At 46.5% G+C, this 20836-nt stretch overlaps 1 protein-coding gene across 1 annotated transcript in view; it reads left to right on the top strand.

The window, feature by feature from the left end:
• Positions 1–20836, top strand: part of PIGL (phosphatidylinositol glycan anchor biosynthesis class L) — a 456545-nt gene that overhangs the window by 277366 nt on the left and 158343 nt on the right. Inside the window, exon 3 of the mRNA XM_086955062.1 lies at positions 15151–15241. Coding sequence (XP_086811188.1) covers positions 15151–15241 — 91 coding nt within the window. The remainder of the gene's footprint in view (positions 1–15150; positions 15242–20836) is intronic.

Genomic DNA, 20836 nt, shown 5'->3' with positions numbered 1-20836 from the left:
AGTGCAAAAAAACGATGGATTTAGGCCCAGATCTCTGTACTGGGGTGAATGTATGACATTGTTCTGCATTTTGTCCATCAACTGTGGTTTTTGCATCCTTCTTACTCGTTCAGCACACCTGCCATAAAACCTCTCGCAGTCACCTTTAAACCTTTCCTCTGCCTAACCTCTGTATTCCATCACTGCCTTAAAACTGGTGCTTACCTTTTCTATGGTATTGCACCAGCCCTGCCTTTACTTTAAAAAAAACTTGCAGCTGAGCCTTCCTGTGCTTTTAATTAACCTCCTGTTCCTGAGCCCCCTTTCTTCTCCAAAACATTGAAATGGCTGGTCTTCAATACTGCAATGTTATATCTCCTCAAGCAACTGCTCAACCTTCTCCAGTACGGGTTCTATGCACTTCTCTTTATGGGAACTGCCCCTGCATGTACCAAATATAATAACCTTAGCACATCATAGCAGCTTGTAATCCTTATTTGCAGTCCTTAACCTATCTTCTGCTTGCGATACTGTTAATCCCCCCACCTTACTTTTGTCCTTTAACACCCTTGACATTAACCCAATAGTCCACAAATAGGTGTCCTCTCCTTTCTGTTGCCTCGGACTCTCATCAACCTGCACCAGTCTCGCTTTCAGTTGGTGTCCTCAAGGCTCAGCTGTCGGTCCTCGTCTTTTTCCCTCAGTTACCTCTCTTGGTGAGCTCAACTCCTCATTTGATATCACGTATCATCTCTATGCACCTAAATCTTTTTCAAGTTTCCTTCTTTCCCACCACTTTACCAGCTTCTCTGCCAAGCTTCACTAGTTGGCTGCACAGCCTGTCGTACTGAACATTTCCAAGATCAGGTCCTGTACTTTCTTTCCCTCCTTATCTTCACCTGTCTCCCTAACTAACTATGTCTCCCTAACTAATTATGTCCACTTCCCATCTCATACCCTGAACTTCAACTCCTTTGTCAGCAAATCTTGGCGTTCTCTTTCAATCCCTCCATGGGCATTGGATCATTCATAAGTACCACTGCTACCGCTGGTGGGATACTTGCTATTAAACATACAATATATCTTCTCACCGAGTTAATTCTAAAATATTAAGCAACTTGCATGATCTCAAGTTACCTTGTCTATTGCTTCAGTCTCATAGAGGGTCTCTGAATACTGATGCTGCCATGTGGACAGGACCCTAAAATTTGCTGCCAGTACCTTTCCATCCTCCCTATAAACGCTAGCTCCTACCACTGCCAATCTGGCTGGTTATCTGCTAAGTCCATGGCCCTTTACGAGCTAATTGATGCTTGTATATATAGTGGTCAATGGGATATTTCCTAACTACGTCTTTCATATCCTGTCCTGCTATTCTCTTATCCAGAACTTAAAATGGGTGCACGAGAACTCACTGGATTTAAGAAAATCACCCTGTTATGCCTGTAGGTCTTGGTCCATCAGCCTCCAAAGACCTCTCCATTGGACCTCACTGTTATCAGCCGTTCGCGCAGCCACCTAACTCTAGACTAGAGGATATCACAAAATGTGCCTCGGGTGTGAAAAGGGCGTTTGTGCCAGCTTTTTGCACCTCCGGGGCAAATTAGTTATTACCGGAGAGAGAGGCTGCAGGTATTTGTACAACTCCATTCTGTTAAGTGACTTTCACAAGTGCAAACTGTGTCCCGACACGATCCAAGGCAGGCGTTCCCTCATTCGCATGGTAGCACGACACCGTGCAAACAAGGAGGGAAATGCGCTGTTTTATAGGCGCAGGGGCAAATAGTCAAGAAGGACACTGTTCGCTCTCCGTCTTAGAATGTGCGCAGCGAGTGCACCGGTGACACTCTCACCTGCCCGCAGGCAGGTGCAGTCAGTCACACGAAGCACCTTCCTTTATATGTCACGGACGTGCTTGAGCCAAGCGCTCTCGCAAATATAGGGCTTTGCATTGGCGCTGAGGAGAGCCCGTTGTTTCTGTCATTAAGTGCTCTGTCGTCGTCTGCCTGGCCGAAGCGCGCGCACAACTCGACAGGGTGCGCGTGGAGCGTGACCAGGCACCAGGAGGTCAGACCTAGCTTCAAAGGTCATCCCCGACCTTAGGAAAGCCACGTGTGATAATGCTACCGCTCAGCACAGCGCTGTAAATAGCTGCATTAATGCGCGTGCTTTAACGAGGCATTGGTACCTGCTTAGATAATCGTCTGACCTCGCAGCCGTTGGTTAGATAACGAGACTACATAATGTTAATTACACGGCTACTTTGTCATCATGGACATTAGCGTAGTTATTACAAAGCAGCTTTTCTCCCCTTGTTTCTCTTCCGTTGTGGAGAGAACACCAGCGCAGTTCAGTAGGGGTTTGGTTACTGTGTTCGTGCAGGCCCATCTGCTGATCTCCGTTGAGCAGGACAGACCTGGATCAGTCTGAAAACATAAACCCGCTTCACCTCTCACGCCCCCACCGCCCACACGCACAACAACATCCTCCGTCCCACAAGACCGAAAGAAAGAGCCGGTCTCCTGAGGTGAATACCGGCGAAGAGGAACAATCTCTGTTAATGGCTCCCTTCCCAGAGAGACAGATGGCGGTGGTGGTACGAGTGTAGACGGGGTGTAACACTGCTGCATAGCAAAGGGTATTCAGGCTTCTTGGCGCTCGAAAGCGGGTCTGTGTGTAACAAATACATTTCTTTCCTTCCTTTAAACAAGGATAAAATATTGGCAACCCACATGTGCTTGCATTATGTTTTGGTGCCTAACAATGAAGCATAGTATCACCAATGCACTGGCATTCATTTTATGTACTTCAGTAACAATGTATCTAGTAGAGACATATATTAGTTGAGGATTCCTTACCTTACAATTTCCCCCAGGCGCCAATCTGGATCTGGAAATTTTATTCTTCAGCAGTACCCTTGCGCGTTGTTAGTGGTGTCTGTCGGCTCTAAGTCCGTTGTCACCGTCTTGGGCGCTGGGATGACGTCGCAGGACCTACATAAATGCCGCCCATGCGCGCGTACTTCAGTTCTTAACTTGACCTTCCACGCCATAAGCGTAGAGCCATGAAAGGCACTGATCACCTGTGCATCAAAACTAGGGCTGTTTAGGGGAGTCCTTACCCTAGAAATCAGTTTGCAGAGCGGGCAGGATGGGTGGGGCTGTAAGGAATCTACAAATCCTGTCTCTACCAGATACATCCTTACCGAAGGTAAGTAACTTGTTGTTCTGATAGAGACTGTTAGTTGTAGATTCCTTACCTTAGAATAGATACTCCAGAAATACCAACTCCAGAGGAGGGTTTGCGAACCAAGATTAACCGCATCGCTGCGGCGGCTTTTCCCGCTGTGTGCGGCATTTTTGAAATTACCGCGTTACGTGACGAGCTCAGGTAAGCCTGATGACGAGCTGAGCTCGTCATCAGCATCGAAGTGGTTAAACTAGAAAGTCCTGGAGGACCGAACGGGCAAAGTACCCATCCCTCAAGATTTGGCTATCCAGGCAGTACTGTCTGGGAAACATGGGCAGGGATGCCCACGTTGCTGCATGACAGAGATCAAGGACTGGAACTTCACGTGCTAATGTCGTGGTTGCCACCGTTGCTTTGGTGGAATGAAAATGCAACCTCACAGGAGGATCCTTTTTCACCAGAGCATTGCATACTTTGATACAAGGGACAACCCATTGGGACATGGTCCATTTTCAAACAGCATAAATGTTTTTCTTATCTGCGCACTCCCTAATGTAATACTAATATACTGTTCATATAATATTTGTACACTGTTTGTGTGCTGCTTGGTTGTAAGGCAGCCAGCCCAAAGTAACAATCAACCTCTGGTGGAAAATTCCACTAGTTTACCAAGCGCACTCCTATATGTTTAAAGTATAACCAATGTGAACAATTGATAACCTATAATATTTCAATGTTATCACTCGAAGAGAAAATTCAAAGAAAGAAATTCTTTTTCAAAACGTAGCTTTATGTAATCTTTTGCTTGTAAATCTTGTTCATTTCAACATATTCATTTTGAAATCAATACACAATCTGAAAATTAACAAGTAAATGTCATCACATTATAAATTTGTTGTAATAACTCTGATGTTGAAAAACTTTTTGATGAAGGTGAAGACATAGTTGAGAAATAGGCCCAATGCATTTCGGGGGGTTCCCTTCTTCAGGGGCACTGTAAGAATGAGACAACGTATCAATAATCCGTGTTAACATTTCATTTGTTTACAAAGAACTTCAACTAACATCTCATTAAATAATTTGCGAAGGCAGTTCATGAAAAACACTGAAGCTAGATATATGTGTTCTGGCATCTAATTTGAACAGTTGATTACATGAGTGATATAAACATCGGACAATTGATCCAGGTCAAAAAATAGAAAGAGAAAAGAGGTAAAAACTAAACTGGAGAAAACTTCTCTACCGCTATCAATGTGTCTTGCGTTACAGTGTTAATTTACAAAATTCAGGGCGCAACAAGGGATAAACTCGATGTTGATGGTAAGTGTACCACCATACTGCGTATGTTGTAGGGGCAAAAATAGTAACGAAGGTACTCACATCTCAACTCCTCAATGTCATTTATCAGAATTCAAGTGCTCCAACATGTAAAGTTGATAAATCTCAATCTCTCAGCTGAGAACGAAAACGACAAGATATATATGTCCTCATCCTGGGCTCTTCACCCTCCGCCTGGGACGACTCCTGGTGGCCTCCCGCCCTGGGCACCGCACCCAAACCGACAGACCATGCACGAAACCTGGGCTTCATCCTGGACTCCTCCCTCTCCATGACCAGGCAAGTCAACAGCGTCTCCTCGGCGTGCTTCAACATCCTACGCATGCTACGGAAGATCTTCTGGTGGATCCCCTCAGAGACCAGGAAAACCGTCACCCAGGCCCTCGTCACCAGCCGACTGGACTACGGCAACGCCCTCTACGCCGGGACCACCGCCAAGCTCCAGAAGAGACTCCAGCGGATCCAAAACGCCTCAGCCAGACTCATCCTCGACATCCCACGATCCAGCCACATCGCCGGACATCTGAGAGACCTTCACTGGCTTCCCATCAACAAGAGAATCACCTTCCGCCTCCTCACCCACGCACACAAAGCCCTACACGACCAAGGCCCGAGCTACCTCAACAGCCGAGTCAACTTCTACGCTCCCAAACGCCACCTCCGATCAGCTAACCACGCCCTCGCCGCCGTCCCCCGCATTCGAAGAGCGACTACAGGAGGAAGGTCCTTCTCCTACCTGGCCGCCAAGACCTGGAACTCCCTCCCGTCCGACCTGCGCCTGACCCAAGACCACCTCTCCTTCAGGAAGAAGCTGAAGACCTGGCTGTTCGAGCAGTAGCGGCACCCCCCCTCCCCAGCGCCTTGAGACCCTACGGGTATGTAGCGCGCTTTATAAGTGTCACTGATTGATTGATTGATTGATTATCACAACCTAGACATCAATTTGTTCAGAAGCCTGATGGGGAATCTATTCCTCTAAGTGTTCACTTACTTGATACTAAGTAGCTGTGACTGAAAGAAATAAGTCTAAGTGGAAAGACAATAATCACTCGTGCGTGAGCACCGAAGCCATCTGTGCTCGAGCACGTACCGGCACCTGCGGGGAATGCTTCTTGATATTTCACTATCTAAGATGCAAAAAAGCAAGGGTATATTAGAAAATTCCTGTCTTGCCAGCAAAATTGATATTCTCAAAAAATTCATGACTCAGTAAAGGACTGGAAAATTACTACACCACACGTATCAACAACAGCGTTCTTGAATACTGTTTGAACTTAACCAATACAATAACACATCTTAATTGCATGCATTAACACTAGCCACTGCCCAAAATAAACTGAGCCACCTTCTTATGCTACTAAGAGAATCTGATCTCCACATATCTCGGTGACCAATGGAACTGCTCTTCCCTCTTTGCACACTAAATCTGTCAAACTTAAACACTGGCACTGTATCGAGTGCTGTAACCCCCTTTATGTATATAAGCTCACCAAAGTTGTGTTATCCTCTCCATTAAGAATCTGGGCTTCTTAGTTACTATCTGCAAAGAAAGCAAGTCTACTAGTAAAATTCTAAGATTACACGCGCTCTATGCCTATACTAGCACAACCAGACATAGACTCACCTCTAACTGTTCAAAATGACGCCGTTGTGCTTCCAAACTCTACCACGAACTAAACTTCTGACAGCATGTTGCGGTGTTATATACCCACATTTGTTTGGTCGACAGTGAAACAGGACTGCTAGAGTTGTATACTCGTGACCTCCCACCTTGGAGCCATGGACAGAGTAATAGGACTAGAAAACATCATCCATCCCACCTAAGAGCCATGGACAGAGTAATAGGACTGGAAAACATCATCCATCTTGGAATGGTAAAACGTCGGCTAACTTGTGCCCATAGTGGTTAAATATACATTGCAACTAAACTATGTGCTATGATACGTTGGTTCGCGGAAACAGTATGAGGAACAGAAATTTCTCATATCAAAGTGGTGAGCGTTTAAATCTCATTACGTTAACCCTAAACTGCAGCTCAGATCGTTTTTTGTTAGTTCCATAAGCTGAGAAGCAAGATCCAACAAGAAAGTTATGGTGAGAAATGAACAAAAAAAGAGAAAATAAGAGAAAATTCGCTAATTACAAGAATTGTAATTGCAAAGAAAAGCTTGGTAACTATTGTTTGACCTGTGTAAGAGTCCGTTACAAAAAACTAAGTAAACAACATGCTAGGTATTGTGTACACAGAACGAATGGCATTGCAAATATCATGTCAGTCATTGGCATAATTCAAGTATATTGCAGTTATAAAAAACACTGTAGTTCAATCCTGTCATTAAGACCACTCGGCACCATGGTCTGTAAATGTTTTGTCCACCAAGCTTCCCTTTGAGCTAATTGTATTGCGTGGTTTTTGTCTGGTTTCACTGTGACTATTTCTAAGATTGTAAACCTGAGCTGTGCATTGGTGTGTTGGTGTTCTAACCAATGTGTGGCAAAGAAAGATTTAGTAGATTTCGTTCTGAATGTGCTTTTGTGCTCAGAAATGCGTACCTTGATTTTTCTTGAAGTTTTGCCTACATAAAGAAGACCACATGGGCATCTGATAGTATAAATGACGTTCATACTGTTACAGTCTCCATTATATCTTAATGAAATGCTTTTCCCAGATTGTGGGTGGTGAATGACATTCCCTGTTATGACATTGTTACAATGAACACAATTGTAACACTTTCGCATTCCGTTAAATAATGGTTGATCTGCAGAAACTGTGGTGGTCAAAATTTCTTTTAGATTCTTGCTCCTTATGTACGCAAATAAGGGCTCTTCATCATACAACCCCTTGAAATCCGGCTCTTGTTTCAGCAATTCCCATCTTGATTTAATGATATGTTGAATTGCTTGGGATTTGGATGAATATTTAGACACGAACACATGTCTATTACTTTTCTGTTTCAACTTAGTGGTGAGCAACTCCTCACGATGTTTAGCTTCAGTCTTATTCAAAGCAGTCTTCAAAACTTCCACAGGGTAGCCTCTTTGTTTGAATTTCTCTGTTTGTAGTTCTAGAGCTTCTTGTAGATCTGCTGGATTAGACATGATTCGCTTCACTCTTAGTAATTGTGAGTACGGAAGGTTGTTTTTCAATGACGGTGGGTGGAAACTTGAGTATAACAATAAATTGTTTCTGTCAGTGGGTTTTGTATACACTGATGTTTCCAATTTGTTGGCTCTGTGAGTTATCAAAACATCCAAGTAGTGAATCTGTTGTTGACTGATCTCATAGGTAAATTTGATTCTTTCATGCTTGTGGTTGAGTTCATTAATCAGCTCTTCTAATGAATCTTGGGAACTTTTCCATACAAGAAATATATCATCTATGAATCTGATATAAAAAGCCAGATTCTTAGCCCAGATCTCCTGCTTAAAGATATGTGTATCCTCGAACTGCGCCATAAAGGTATTGGCGTAAGCCGGTGCGCCAGAAAAACCCATTGAGGTTCCACTCACTTGGAGGAAGAATTTGTCTTGCCATGTCAGGTAACTATGCTGGAGGCAGAATATCAGTAGTTTCAAAATTAAAATTTTGTTAACTTCCAAGTCAGGTAGTTGTAACAGCGCCCATTTACTTGCTTCTACACCATCTTTCAAAGGGATAGATGTGTATAGTGAAGTCACATCTATTGTGCACATCAGCCAATCCTGATTGTAATTTTCTTGTACATCCCGAAACAGATTCAGAAAATGGGTAGTATCCTTCACATAACTGCGCCAAGTTTGCACAAATTTTTGTAGAAAGTGATCAATAAGTTGTCCTAGTGGTGTGAAGATGGAATCACAGCCTGAGACTATTGGTCGAAAAGGTGGATTGTTTAGGCATTTGTGCACTTTCGGTAGCATGTAGAGCTTTGGTCTTCTTGGATATTGTACTGTCAGAAACTTCCGTAATGTAGGTGTTATCCATTCCATTCCAAACAGCCCCAGTCCTAACATCTATCACATAGTTGCCCTTCGAAGCTCGAATCCAGTGAAAGATTGTGGTTCTGGTGCATAAAGCCCTTCACTTCAAAACCCCCAGGTATCTATCAATCACAGCATTTATCAATCAATCACAGCATTTATATAGCGCACTACGCACCCGGAGGGTCTCAAGGCGCTAGGGGAGGGAGGGTCCGCTACTGCTCGAACAGCCAGGTCTTGAGCTGCTTCCTGAAGGCGAGGTGGTCCTGGGTCAGGCGGAGGTGGGTCGGGAGGGAGTTCCAAGTCTTGGCGGCCAGGTAGGAGAAGGACCTTCCTCCTGTGGTGGCTCTTCGGATCCGGGGGACGGCGGCAAGGGCGTGGCCGGTCGATCGAAGTTAGCGTGTGGGAGCGTAGAAGTTGAGGCAGCTGTTGAGGTATCCTGGGCCTTGGTTGTGTAGGGCCTTGTGTGCGTGGGTGAGGAGACAGAAGGTGATTCTCTTGTTGACCGGGAGCCAGTGCAGATCTCTCAGGTGTCCGGAGATGTGGCTGCGACGGGGGCTGTCCAGGATGAGTCGTGCTGAGGCGTTCTGGATTCGTTGGAGTCTCTTCTGGAGTTTGGCGGTGGTTCCGGCGTAGAGGGAGTTGCCGTAGTCCAGACGGCTGGTGACGAGGGCCTGGGTGACCGTCTTCCTGGTCTCGGTGGGGATCCACCGGAAGATCTTACGTAGCATGCGCAGGATGTTGAAGCATGACGAGGAGACGGCGTTGACTTGTCTGGTCATGGAGAGGGAGGAGTCCAGGATGAAGCCCAGGTTGCGTGCCTGGTCTGTTGGTTTGGGTGCGCTGCCCAGGGCGGGGGGCCACCTGGAGTCGTCCCAGGCGGAGGGGAAGAACCCAGGATGTGGACTTCCGTCTTGTCCGAGTTCAGTTTCAGGCGGCTGTTCATCATCTACTTGGCTACGTCTGTCATCCCTTCGTGTAGGTTGGCTCTGGCGGTGGCGGGGTCGTTGGTGAGGGAGAGGATCAGCTGGGTGTCGTCGGCGTAGGAGATGATGTTGAGGTTGTGTTGGCATGCGATGGCTGCGAGGGGGCTCATGTAGACGTTGAAGAGGGTTGGGCTGAGCGAGAAGCCTTGAGGAACGCCGCAGATGACTTCGGTGGCTTCTGATCTGAACGGGGGGAGGCGGACTCTTTGTGTCCTTCCGGCGAGGAACGAGATGATCCATTTCAGTGCCTTCTCCTGGATTCCGACGTTGCTGAGGCGCTGCACTAGGGTACGGTGGCAAACAGTGTCGAAGGCCGTGGAGAGGTCTAGGAGGATGAGGGCCGCTGTTTCTCCGTTGTCGAGCAGGGCTCGGATGTCATCGAAAGCTGCGATCAGGGCGGTCTCGGTGCTGTGGTTGGCCCGGAAGCCAGACTGCGAGAGGTCGAGGGATCCGTTCGTCTCGAGGAAGGCGGCCAGCTGCTTGTTGACGGTCTTCTCGATGACTTTTGCAGGATACGGGAGCAGCGAGATGGGGCGGTAGTTCTTGAGGTCGTGGGGTCGGCTGATGGCTTCTTTAGTAGGGCGCTGAGTTCGGCGTGCTTCCAGCTCTCCGGGAAGGTAGCGGTGTCGAAGGAGGTGTTGATGATGTCCCGCAGGTGGGGTGCGATGACAGCGTCGGCCTTGTTGAAGACGTGGTGAGGGGAGGGGTCGGTCGGAGATCCGGAGTGGATGGAGTTCATCGTGCGGATGGTGTCTTCGGTGCTGATCGGGGTCCAGGCGCGGAGGGTGGTGGTAGGGGGCGGTGGTTCATTTGTGGCGTGCATCGGTTGAGAGCTGAAGCTGTTGTGTATGTCCGCGATCTTGTTGTGGAAGTAGGAGGCGAGGGAGTTGCAGAGGTCTTGCGAAGGGGTGATGTTGTTGTTTCCGGCGTTGGGGTTGGAGAGCTCTTTAACGATGTTGAAGAGTTCCTTGCTGTTGTGGGCGTTGTTGTCCAGTCGTTCCTTGAATGCAGTTTTCTTGGTGGCGTGGATCAGTTGGTGGTGTTTTCGGGTGGCGAGCTTGAGGGCAGTCATGTTGTTCGGTGTTGGGTCTCTGCGCCAGGTTTTCTCGAGGGCTTGGCAGTTCTTCTTGGAGCTCTTGAGTTCTTTGGTGAACCATGGGGCTTTCTTGCTGCCGGGTCTGCTAGGTGGGGTCTTCAGAGGGGCGAGGTCGTCTGCGCAGTTGCTGATCCACTTCGCGAGGTTGGTGGCCGCCTGGCTTGGGTTTGTTGCGCTGGTGGGAGGGTTCGTGCTCAGGGAAGTCGCGAGCTGGTCGGCTGTGATCTTGTTCCAGCTTCTGCGTGCAACCTGTTGCTGGTGGTGGTGGATCGTGGTCCTTCTGAAGCTGAAGTGGACGCAGCTGTGGTCCGTCCAGTGGAGTCCGGTGGCGTGGCTGAAGGCGATGTCCTTGCTGGATGAGAAGACTGGGTCGAGTGTGTGTCCGGCGTAGTGAGTGGGGGTGGTCACCAGTTGCTTGAGACCGAGGTTGTCCAGCAGGGTGGTGGTGTTGCGGTCGTTGTTGTTCTCCAGGTGGAAGTTGAGGTCCCCGAGGAGGATGTAGTCAGCGGAGGGGAGGGCGTGCGGGCTGATGAAATCGGCGATGTGTTCGCTGAATTGTGTGCGTGGTCCCGGGGGTCTGTAGATGAGGGTGCCTCTGAGGGTGGTCTTGGGGTTGATGTGGATCAGGAAGTGCAGGTGTTCGACGGGTGCGAGAGTGTCGTCGGTGTTGGTCGTGATGCGGATGGAGTTCCTGTGGATGATGGCGATGCCTCCTCCTGTCTGGTTGAAGCGGTCCCTCCGGATGATCTTGTAGCCGTCCGGGATGGCGATGTCGGGCGCTGAGGAGGCGTTCATCCAGGTTTCCGTGAGAAAGGCGACGTCTGGGGCTGTGGTGTCGAGCAGGTTCCAGAGCTCGACGGCGTGTCTGTGGACGGAGCGGGTGTTGAGCAGGATGCACTTGAGGTGGTTGCTGCTGGAGTTCGGCTTGGTCGGTGCTGGTGTGGTGCAGGCCCGAATGCAGGTGAACTTGCAGGAATGGCAGCAGAAGGGTCCGTGGGTGCGTCTCGCGGTGGCTCGATAGCAGCCCGGGATTCTACCGGCGTTGAGTGCGTAGAGTTCGGTGGCGTCGTAGGTCCGGCGGGTGGGCTGGTGTCTGCGGGGGCCTGGGGTCCTGGCACTGGGTGCGGTCCAGGCGCGGACAGGCGCAGACAGGCTTACCTTTGGCGCTCCTTCGGCGCTCAATCGGTGCTCCCGCTGCGTGCGTCCGCTGCGCGGTCGCTCTGGGGGCGTCATAAGAAGGGAGCCGGGAAAGGAGGGTCCACTGGGAAGAGGGAGCGTGTTAGCCTATCGGCTGGCGGGGGGCGGGGCCGCAGGCAGGCAACGGCGGGAAAATCGAGTGCGGCCTTGGCGGGCGGCCCTGCGGCGGCTGGGGCGCTGGGGGAGGGAGAAGACGGCGTTCGGCGATCAGGCAGGCACAGGCAGTAGGTGAGGCACAGGAGCAGGAGGGACGAGGAGCGTGGGGGCGACCAGGCCGATGAAGGCGCAAAACCTTGAATTATCCTGTGGTGGTAGAACCTCAAGAAGCGCTAACACTTTCCTCCTGAAACGGCAAATCTTCAACAAAAAGAGAACTTGCCACGGAGCCTTCTCCGTTGCCGCTCCAAAGATTTGGAACTCTCTGCCACCGGAAGTACGCAGAATCTCCTCAACGACTGACTTCAAATTGGAAGACAAAAGATTCCTAATGAACAAATTCCTACCTTAATGTGGCTAGGCTCACCTGCTCAAAGCAATTGCCACTACAACCACTTGACCATCCTTGGATATTGCTCTTCTTTACCGCATAATATTTCCTCCCTGTAGTCCGATATTTACCTGTTTATTGTATTACTCTCCTTTGACCGATTCGTAGTGCAATTATGCAATTATTCTTGTTTCTACTCGTACCTGATGTTGTTACTGCATTTATTACCTTCCTTCCATCCTTTTGTAAAGCTCTCTGATATACTTCGGGATCTTGTTTGCGCTATATAAAACTTTATAAATAAATAAATACAAACCAGGTAAGCAGAATAAGGATTAAAGTAGATTTATTGAAGATAAAGAATCTCATCCACAAGGAAGATGTCTTCAGTCCAACAAACAGGATTCAACTGACTAAACTCTAAACTTAACATTCTTGACATGACTGCATGACATTCCATGACACCTAGCAACAGGAACTAAGATGACACAATTGTCTAACATGAAAAGGCAAGACTACCTTAGGAAGGAATGAAGGCTTGGTCCGAAGCACCACTTTATTTGGATAGACAGATAGAAAGACAGAGAGGGAGAAGCTGTTGTTAAATTATTTTTCAAGGTGTGGGTAGCCCCCTGGTAGCCACACCTCTGGGTTGACAAGGGGAGTTCCATACACCAAGAGAAGGGTCTCGCCATGTTGGCAGTGGGCAGAATAGTGCACCCTGCTATACCTAGATGCCACACTTCTCAGGTAATAGCTATCAGACGTGAGGGAATGTGGTAGCCCCTTGGCTAGTAGTTAATCGCCACCATCCCCTAGGCTCCTAGCATGCATAAAAGTGGCACCCAGACCTCAGATCACTACTGTCTTGGAAAAAGGACTGTCCTGTTGTTCCCGGGACCCAGCACAGAGAGGCTGCAACAAAGACTGGATTGAACCTAATGCACCTGTGGACTGGCAAAGGGATCATTGTGCCTGTGGTGTGCCACTTGTGGAAAAGTTGCCCACGAGTACCAGACTGATAGAGTGACTCCAAGAGTTGGTTGGCCCTACTCCGTGATACAGTTACAGGGCCAAAAAGCCTGCACCCTTGAGAGTCCAGCATCAAGGAGCCTGACCTCTGCTGGATACCAAGGTACTGGGTAGGAGACCTAGTCCTGGTCCTCACAGGTTGCCCTGAGTCTGCTTGACCCATTAGAGTCATCAGAGTGCTGTTTGGTCGCCCAGCAAGGAAGTTATTGCAAATCAAAGGAAATTTCTGGGATTGCTGTAACCGGAGGCCAGTGGACAAGTGACATCTGATCCTGGCTGGACTTCACCTAGACACCGTGGGAGATCTTCCCCTGAAGCCAAAGTAGCCTGCAAGCTTGAAGACCAAAGGGTGGCCACAAGAAGATCCACTACAATGACTCAGCATTTTCAGCATCTTGTGTCCCTTGCATCAAGACCACTCCATTAACTTCAATGGTGGTTTCACCTAAGGATTCAGATCTGGACTGGAGACTGCTAATCCGACAGGTAACTGCCCCCCCTGGACCTAGTTGGTCCTTCTGGCTGGCTCCCTATCAGAGTCGGCACTCCTTAACTTGCTCGTTGTAGCTAATCCTAAAGCACTAACATGGTCTATTACAATAATTTATTGCATTGCGTGAAATAGCAGTCATTACGCTTTCAGCCCATTGAGCAACCTTTCCACCTATTGATGAGAGGCCATTGTTCTCGCAAACATAATTAAAACAAATACAGAAAATTGTGAGAAACTATTCCTCAGAAACAAAGATCTTGAAATTCTGGCCACATGCCCTAGACAAGATAGTTACATTAACTGATGTCGGTGGACCTCAATATTTAGTGTACAAAACAGTTTATATAACAAAGAACAGAAAGTTTCCTGATGATATTGATTTATTGTCCGGTGCTTGGACGTCTTCTTTCTAGGCAATCTTGTGAGCTTTAGCCAAAACGTGTTTCATTTGGAGTGACCATCGAGGTAATAACATAAAGCACACCGCATTTGTGACACCGGAAGGTTGAATATATTATCTTTTTGGGGGAGTTGCTTGCACAGCTGGACGAGAGGACCTTCTATAAGATGCCGGCAATACAAGAGCCTTGAGAAAGTCGTGGGGAGACTCCCCACATACGACCAAATACGTGTTGGCTAAAGCTCACAAGGTTGCCTTGAAAGAAGAGGTCGAAGCACACAACAATAAATCAATATCATCAAGAAGCGTGATGTTCTTTGTGTTATGCACTGTTTTGTACACTAAACATTGAGATAATCACGAGTGCCTCAGACTGTGGAAACATTGGTTGTCTAATCCAAGGATTGGACACATTGGGGGAGTGGGGCATTTCTTCCCTCGCTTTGAGATCACCGTGGGGCATAATCCCTACACCAAAAAATACTTGCGGGTGACTGTCAATAGAGCGCCGCATATCTATCTAATGCCCTCTGTAGTAGATGATGTCAAAGGACTACACACGTTTTTACCTATTGGTGGAATTGCTTAATGGCAACAGATAATATTTTAACCTCTTGAATCTGCAGGAAGGCCCTTATCGTGACACAAATGTTTACGGTTAAAGTGCTCCAAAGTCTCACCAGATTTTTGTTCTCATATTTGACATAATAAATGGGTCTTTGGACCTTGGGGGCGTTTCTGACAAAGAAGAACTTATTTCTTCGTACCCAGTAAATTGATGCGAAATGACTACGACAAGGGCCAACAGGTACTTGAGAGAGAGGAGCTGTTACAACTGAATAGTGCAAACATAGAGAAGAGGCTTCCAGAATCTGCGTCAGGGCTCTCGCCACAGAAATCATGTGTGTCTGTCTAGTGCTTGGAGATACGTAGAGATGTGACGTAGGGCATTGTGGAAACGGTGTGTTCACCCTTTATACTTTTCCTTTTCAGAAACTTTCCTGACAGCCCTGATGCAGAGTGGGACCCAAAGCTCCTATCCTCGTTCATCCTGCAGCACCTGCGGCAGAACCGCAACACAATGGTAATGTCCACTTTAACCTCCCACTTTGAAATGATGAGAGAGATTCTCGTCTTTCCTTATGCTCTTCCTGTTTATTCTTAGTGATTATGTTTTTTTAAATTGGGAGGGTTCCATCTGTTTCATGATGCGCCAAGCAGCATGTTCACAGTAGCCTACCTACTTGTGCGTTTGAGAAGTTTAGATTTATAGACATGTTCCTTCTGTTTTCTTCTTCTGTTATCTGAATTGATATTCTGTAAACTAAGTAAATCCTTTTCTGCTCTCTGATGTATTTTTGTTAAGATGAAAGACCTTTAATTGTGCTGGGAAATCTGTGGACTTCAGAGAGGACATTAGTGGATACCACAGGAAACCTTCTCCTGCAGTAATCACAGAGTAATCTGAGTATGAAGTAATCTATGCTGTTTGTACTTGTCAATTTATTAATTTAATTCCAGAGGCCACAATTGAATATTGGTGTTCACAGTGTGAATGATACGCCTGTGGCATTCTGGAATGCCTTCAGCTCCCCAGTGGGGTATCTCAAGCACCCACAATGCCCTGCGAGAATAAGCCGTGCAGAGGGGAATGTTAGTGACCAGTATCTGAAGGAACACATTTTGAGGTCTGATTTGACAGCAGACCTGTCACCAACCGTTATTGACAGTGTAGGCCTAAAAGTTAGGATTGTCTTTTGAAAATTTACAATTGGGGCCATAAGGCCAACATTTATCCAGCTTCTGAGGCACAGGTGGGAATTTTGATCCAACCACATAGTCCAGAGTTAAAATTCTTCCTCCCGTTTAGGAACATGTTTGTTGTTCCTTTATATCAATCGGGGAGAACACAAAGGAAGATCGCCCTGAACTGGTCATGTTCAGGATTGGTGAAGCCAGGTCACACATGTCCAAACAGAGAGCAAGAGCCAGCAGCGAAGGGAAATGGAACAAGGAAAGGCATCGCGGAGCAGCAGAACCTACACCAGTTAATAGAAAGGATTGATAGTGGAGTGGAGTGGTGTGGCTCACTGGTTAGAGGCGGCAGACCCGAGAGCACAGAACGGCCTGGGACCAGGGTTCGATTCCCGACGCGGCAGGGTCGTGGACCAGGGTCAGCGGACTCGATAATTCTCGCCTCGGTGCCTACTCTAATCGGGGATCACACTCTGCAACTCTGGGCATTAAGCTTGCCTCATCTCCACAACGGCCCCTCACAAACGCCGGGGATGCCTGGTTTCACCTTGGAGACTCCCAGGAGGGACTATCTCACAGGGAAAGCCAGGACGGGTTCCCCAGCGGTCTATAGCGCTACGAGGCCTGCGGTGCGGGTAGCAGTGCGCTTTACAAGACACACACAATTACAATTACAATTACAATAAACTTCCCAAAAACCACCAGAAAACTGTATTTTCGGGAGGGGACCTTGAGCTGCAGGAACGTGCTGACTGCCACGGATAAATAACATTCTGCAGGGAGAACATTCTTTGTGTTGGAAGACAATCAAACACAAATAACACACTAAAAAACTCGTGCAGGCGTGACTTCAGGTAGGAACGGCAGGACAGACCTCTATTAGGGAGATCCAGAGAAAACCCACTAAGCAATCTCTTCGGAGCGTGCGTGAAGCTGTATGACTGTATTGATTAGAATTCTACTGCCCTTCCATCAGTCACCTCGTAGGCTTCCTGGAGGGCAAACGTTGATACATCTTTAACCTCATGCGCGCTAGCGGAATTCCGCTCCTACGCTGAGATTTTTTAAAACGCATGTTACGTGACGAGCTGGGCTCGTCATCAGCGTGCGAGGAGGCTACGCCATGACGAGCCCAGCTCGTCATCAGCGTGGAAGGGGTTAAACAAAACCAGACTGTTGAAGTTACTCTTAACTAAAGGGGGCAGCCTTCAGTGTGATGAGCAGATTGTGGAGCTCAGTGGGGGAAGTATTGGGCAGATTACAGAAAAACAAAGAGAGCACGGTGCCCGTTTTATAAAGCAATGCAGTGGACGTCTTTGCTACCAGAGTTCCGAGTAACTACTGTCTAAGTCTGGGGAAGTCAGTAACCACAGGCTCAGGAAGGGGCACCTATGATGTGTAACTGAAAAAATAGGGTGGGGGTATGTGTACCTAAGTACTTGCAGGTCTGGTATCAGATACTTAGGAACCAAGGTGGAGGAATGTATGGCTTTAGTGTGTACAAGGAGACACTTAGGCGTCATTATAAGTTACCCAGTAAATAACACAACTGGAATAACTGATACCAAGGTTCGGGTACCCCTGGGTGTGGGTGTGCTATTAAAGCATCAGTTGTTTGAGGTTTGAAGGTTTTAGTATACACGTTTTACCTCTTTCTGAACTGTTATTCCTGTATACATATTGCCTGTTTTTTCTCGATTAAATGCGAACGGCAAAAATGTACTGATACATTGTGCTGGCTTTCCTGCACAAAGATTGAGGTGTAATTTCTGTTTTCATTCAGTTCCCAATTAAATAAGGGCTCAATGATAGTTGTAAACTTTTCGTAACTATTGGAAGGCCAGTGGCAGCATCTCGATGATCAAAAATACATGGTAATTGCTGTGTGTTCGGCTTGAAGAAAGTACACAGTAGTGTTAAGAGCACTACTGTTAGAGGTACTTTAGCCCCACCCAGATGTTAATCTTCTTTCCCACCCACAGAACTTGATTGGGCCGACATTGTGTGCTTCCACTGAAAAAGAGTATTGCAAAGAATATTCCCAAAACAGTATTGAATTGGTTACAGTGGCAAGCCAACAATGAATATGTAAATTGTTGGATTGTTACGAGAATGTGATGTATTCTGTAGACCGGTATTTTGTTACATGACATTAAAAGAACACAGTAGTAGGTGAGGGCTTTGGCGACGGTTACCCATTGCAGGGTAGAAGATTTGTACTGTGAAAATCCATTATAGACCCAATTATAAGAGGCTGAATATTGGTTTGCTAATTGTAATTCTGTTAGCGTTAGTAATTTTATCATTGCATGCCCAGTGGGTACATTTGGAAAGCACATGCTCCATACAGTAGGCTTGAGTTGGACATCAGCTGATTCCAATGATAAAGACCACAAACCTCTTTAGTTAATTGAGAAAAGTAAAGTCGGGTGGCATAGGTCAAATCTGTTTATTATGAAAGATATGTCAAAGACAATAAGCCTTTGTTGAACTTAATATTGCTTTAACACCATGAGTGCTGACGATTTTTCCTCCTCAGTTCTGAGACCTGTTTATAATTTTTGGGTGCAGTTCACACGTAAGCCTTCATAATTTGTTTCCACAAGAGCTAACTAGGCCAAATGTGTTTCATTTTGTCCATCCTATTGGAGTCTCTAACGGTACTCAGGATTTGTGATTTTGACTGAATGGAATTAAGAAAATAGCCAAAAAGTGCCTTTTTTCCCCTGAACAATGGAGGGGGAAAGTGCTGTACAAAGAAGTGTGGTTTTTTAGCTCTCACCTACCAAACAGCCCAACTTGCCTATTTGAAAAAAGACATATCGTCAGTTTACAGTACAGGCCAATATATGAGGAGGGCTGGCTGAAATCCCCAATAAGAATATGATGTATATGTATAAATTATTTTAGTAAAATCAAAACATATTGGCTAATACCAGACTTAGTAATGGGACTGGTGGAAAGTGATGCATTTTTTTAAATGTGCTCAAGAATCGGAGTTTTGATGGCGTTGGTTTTAAAAAGCACATCGTTTGTACTTACTGATTTACTATTGGAAGCCAGAAATGCAGAGAAATTCAACAGATGTTTTAACAAATGGTTTACTGTATTGCATCCCCACTATTCTCTTGATAAAAACCAGTACAGCACGGGTGAATGTGCCTACTGCACCGGATAGGAAAAGTCCATAAACACACCATAGCAATGTCAAGATTTTTCAATTACACTGATTCTTGGATTGGGAGTAGCGGCAATATTGGGGCATAGGTTGGCTGGCACCCAAAATAACCTATCAGCCCCAGAGAGTTTACAAAATAGACGCTTGGGCTAGTCCAGGGTGGTGTGGCTTGCATGCATCCCACTATTTTTTCTTATCCAAAATGCCCTAGGAATGTCCTACTTTGTCTAAAATGACACGACTGTTATTACATTTCTGTGAATGAAAGTTCCAGAATCTGCAGGGATCGACAGAAGTCCTTCTAATTAGCAATCCATTGCTTCTCCCGATAACAGTATTGCTTTGTTTGTGGATGTGGAGTTGTGGACCTATTGCAACGAAGCATCTAGATGTTTGCTATAAATTCCAATTAGACTGCGGATGTGGTAGCTGCGGTGATTGGGTTATAAATCAGCTGGCATCTACAGAAACCAACCATCCTCAGACATTTCTGAATGATCGACACCCAGTGGAGTCCCGGATGTTATGGCTTGCTTGTGTCTCTCTGCTTTTTCGTACCCAGAATACCCTTTAAACGTGAATGAAATAGAAGTTTCCTCATTTTTCTATGAGACAGAGCTTCAAAATCTGCAGTGACTGACTAAAGTCATACCATTCAGCATTCAAAAACCTCTTGCATTGAAACCAATATCCCACATGTTTGGGTATCCTATCACCTGTAGAAAGAAAGGCCCTAAAACACACTGCTCAACTGCCCATTTTTGTGTTGAATTCCAGTTATTCTGAGGGGTTGGAATGGGTGTGTGTCTGTATGGTTGTGTGTCTGACATATTTGGCCCAATGATTCGGCTAGCAACCAGGGAAACCCACCAGTAACAGATGTTTGTCACATTGGAGGGAGTGTAGGATTGCGCGGCCTGTGTGGATCCCGCCACGTTTTCCATTCAGAAGGACCTGCAAAGGTCTAAGATTTCCTCACATTTCTGTGAGGAAAAGTTATGGATTCAGGGGGATCTTACCACCCTGCAATCCTAACGTTCCATTAAAAAATCAGTCTAGTCTCAATGTTGTCGTTACATGGCCACAGTTTTGGTCCTTTTCACATGTACTAGGTCCATCCGAACATGTGGGGTACCATTTCAGATGAAGTGTGGATGGTAAAACTTTTGTCATGGGCTGCAAAATCTTGAGTTTTTCTGTCTTTTAAATATGCAGGATTTTTAAAATTCAAACATTTGTATTTGGGGTATTAAGATATGCAAGGATAAATGCATGCGTGCTACACTACCTGGATTCCACTGTGTCACTAGTTTTCAATATCTGGGCATGGTAGGTTTCCTTAGGTGCCAGGCCATCCAAAGACCCAAATACTGCAGCTATCCTCCTAGGAAACAAATCATAAATTGTTTTTTCTCCAGACATAATTTTGATGTTGCCGGAATATTCTGGTAAGAAAACGTAGTGGGATCCCTGCATCCCAGATTACTATGGACTGCCTCTGGAGTTAGGTATTCAGAAATGTCTGGGGGTGTTAGTTTTTCTTAGGTTCAGTCCAACCCAGGTCCCAAATACTGAAGTGACACCATCCGTCATCATTGCATATGCGTGCAGTTTCCAATCTTTCCTCTCCATTAAAAAATGCGTAACGATACATGTTGGGTATAATGTTAAACAATAGAAATGCTTGAAGACTGAATGGTATGAGCTTTCATATTGACAGGTAATCTAAGTCTCTGAAAAGACATG

This window comes from Lissotriton vulgaris, chromosome 2_1 (genome assembly GCF_964263255.1).
Source record: "Lissotriton vulgaris chromosome 2_1, aLisVul1.2, whole genome shotgun sequence".
NCBI lineage: Eukaryota > Metazoa > Chordata > Amphibia > Caudata > Salamandridae > Lissotriton > Lissotriton vulgaris.
The sequence above is the reverse complement of the archived record's forward strand: the minus strand, read 5'-3'. Positions and strand labels throughout refer to the sequence as shown.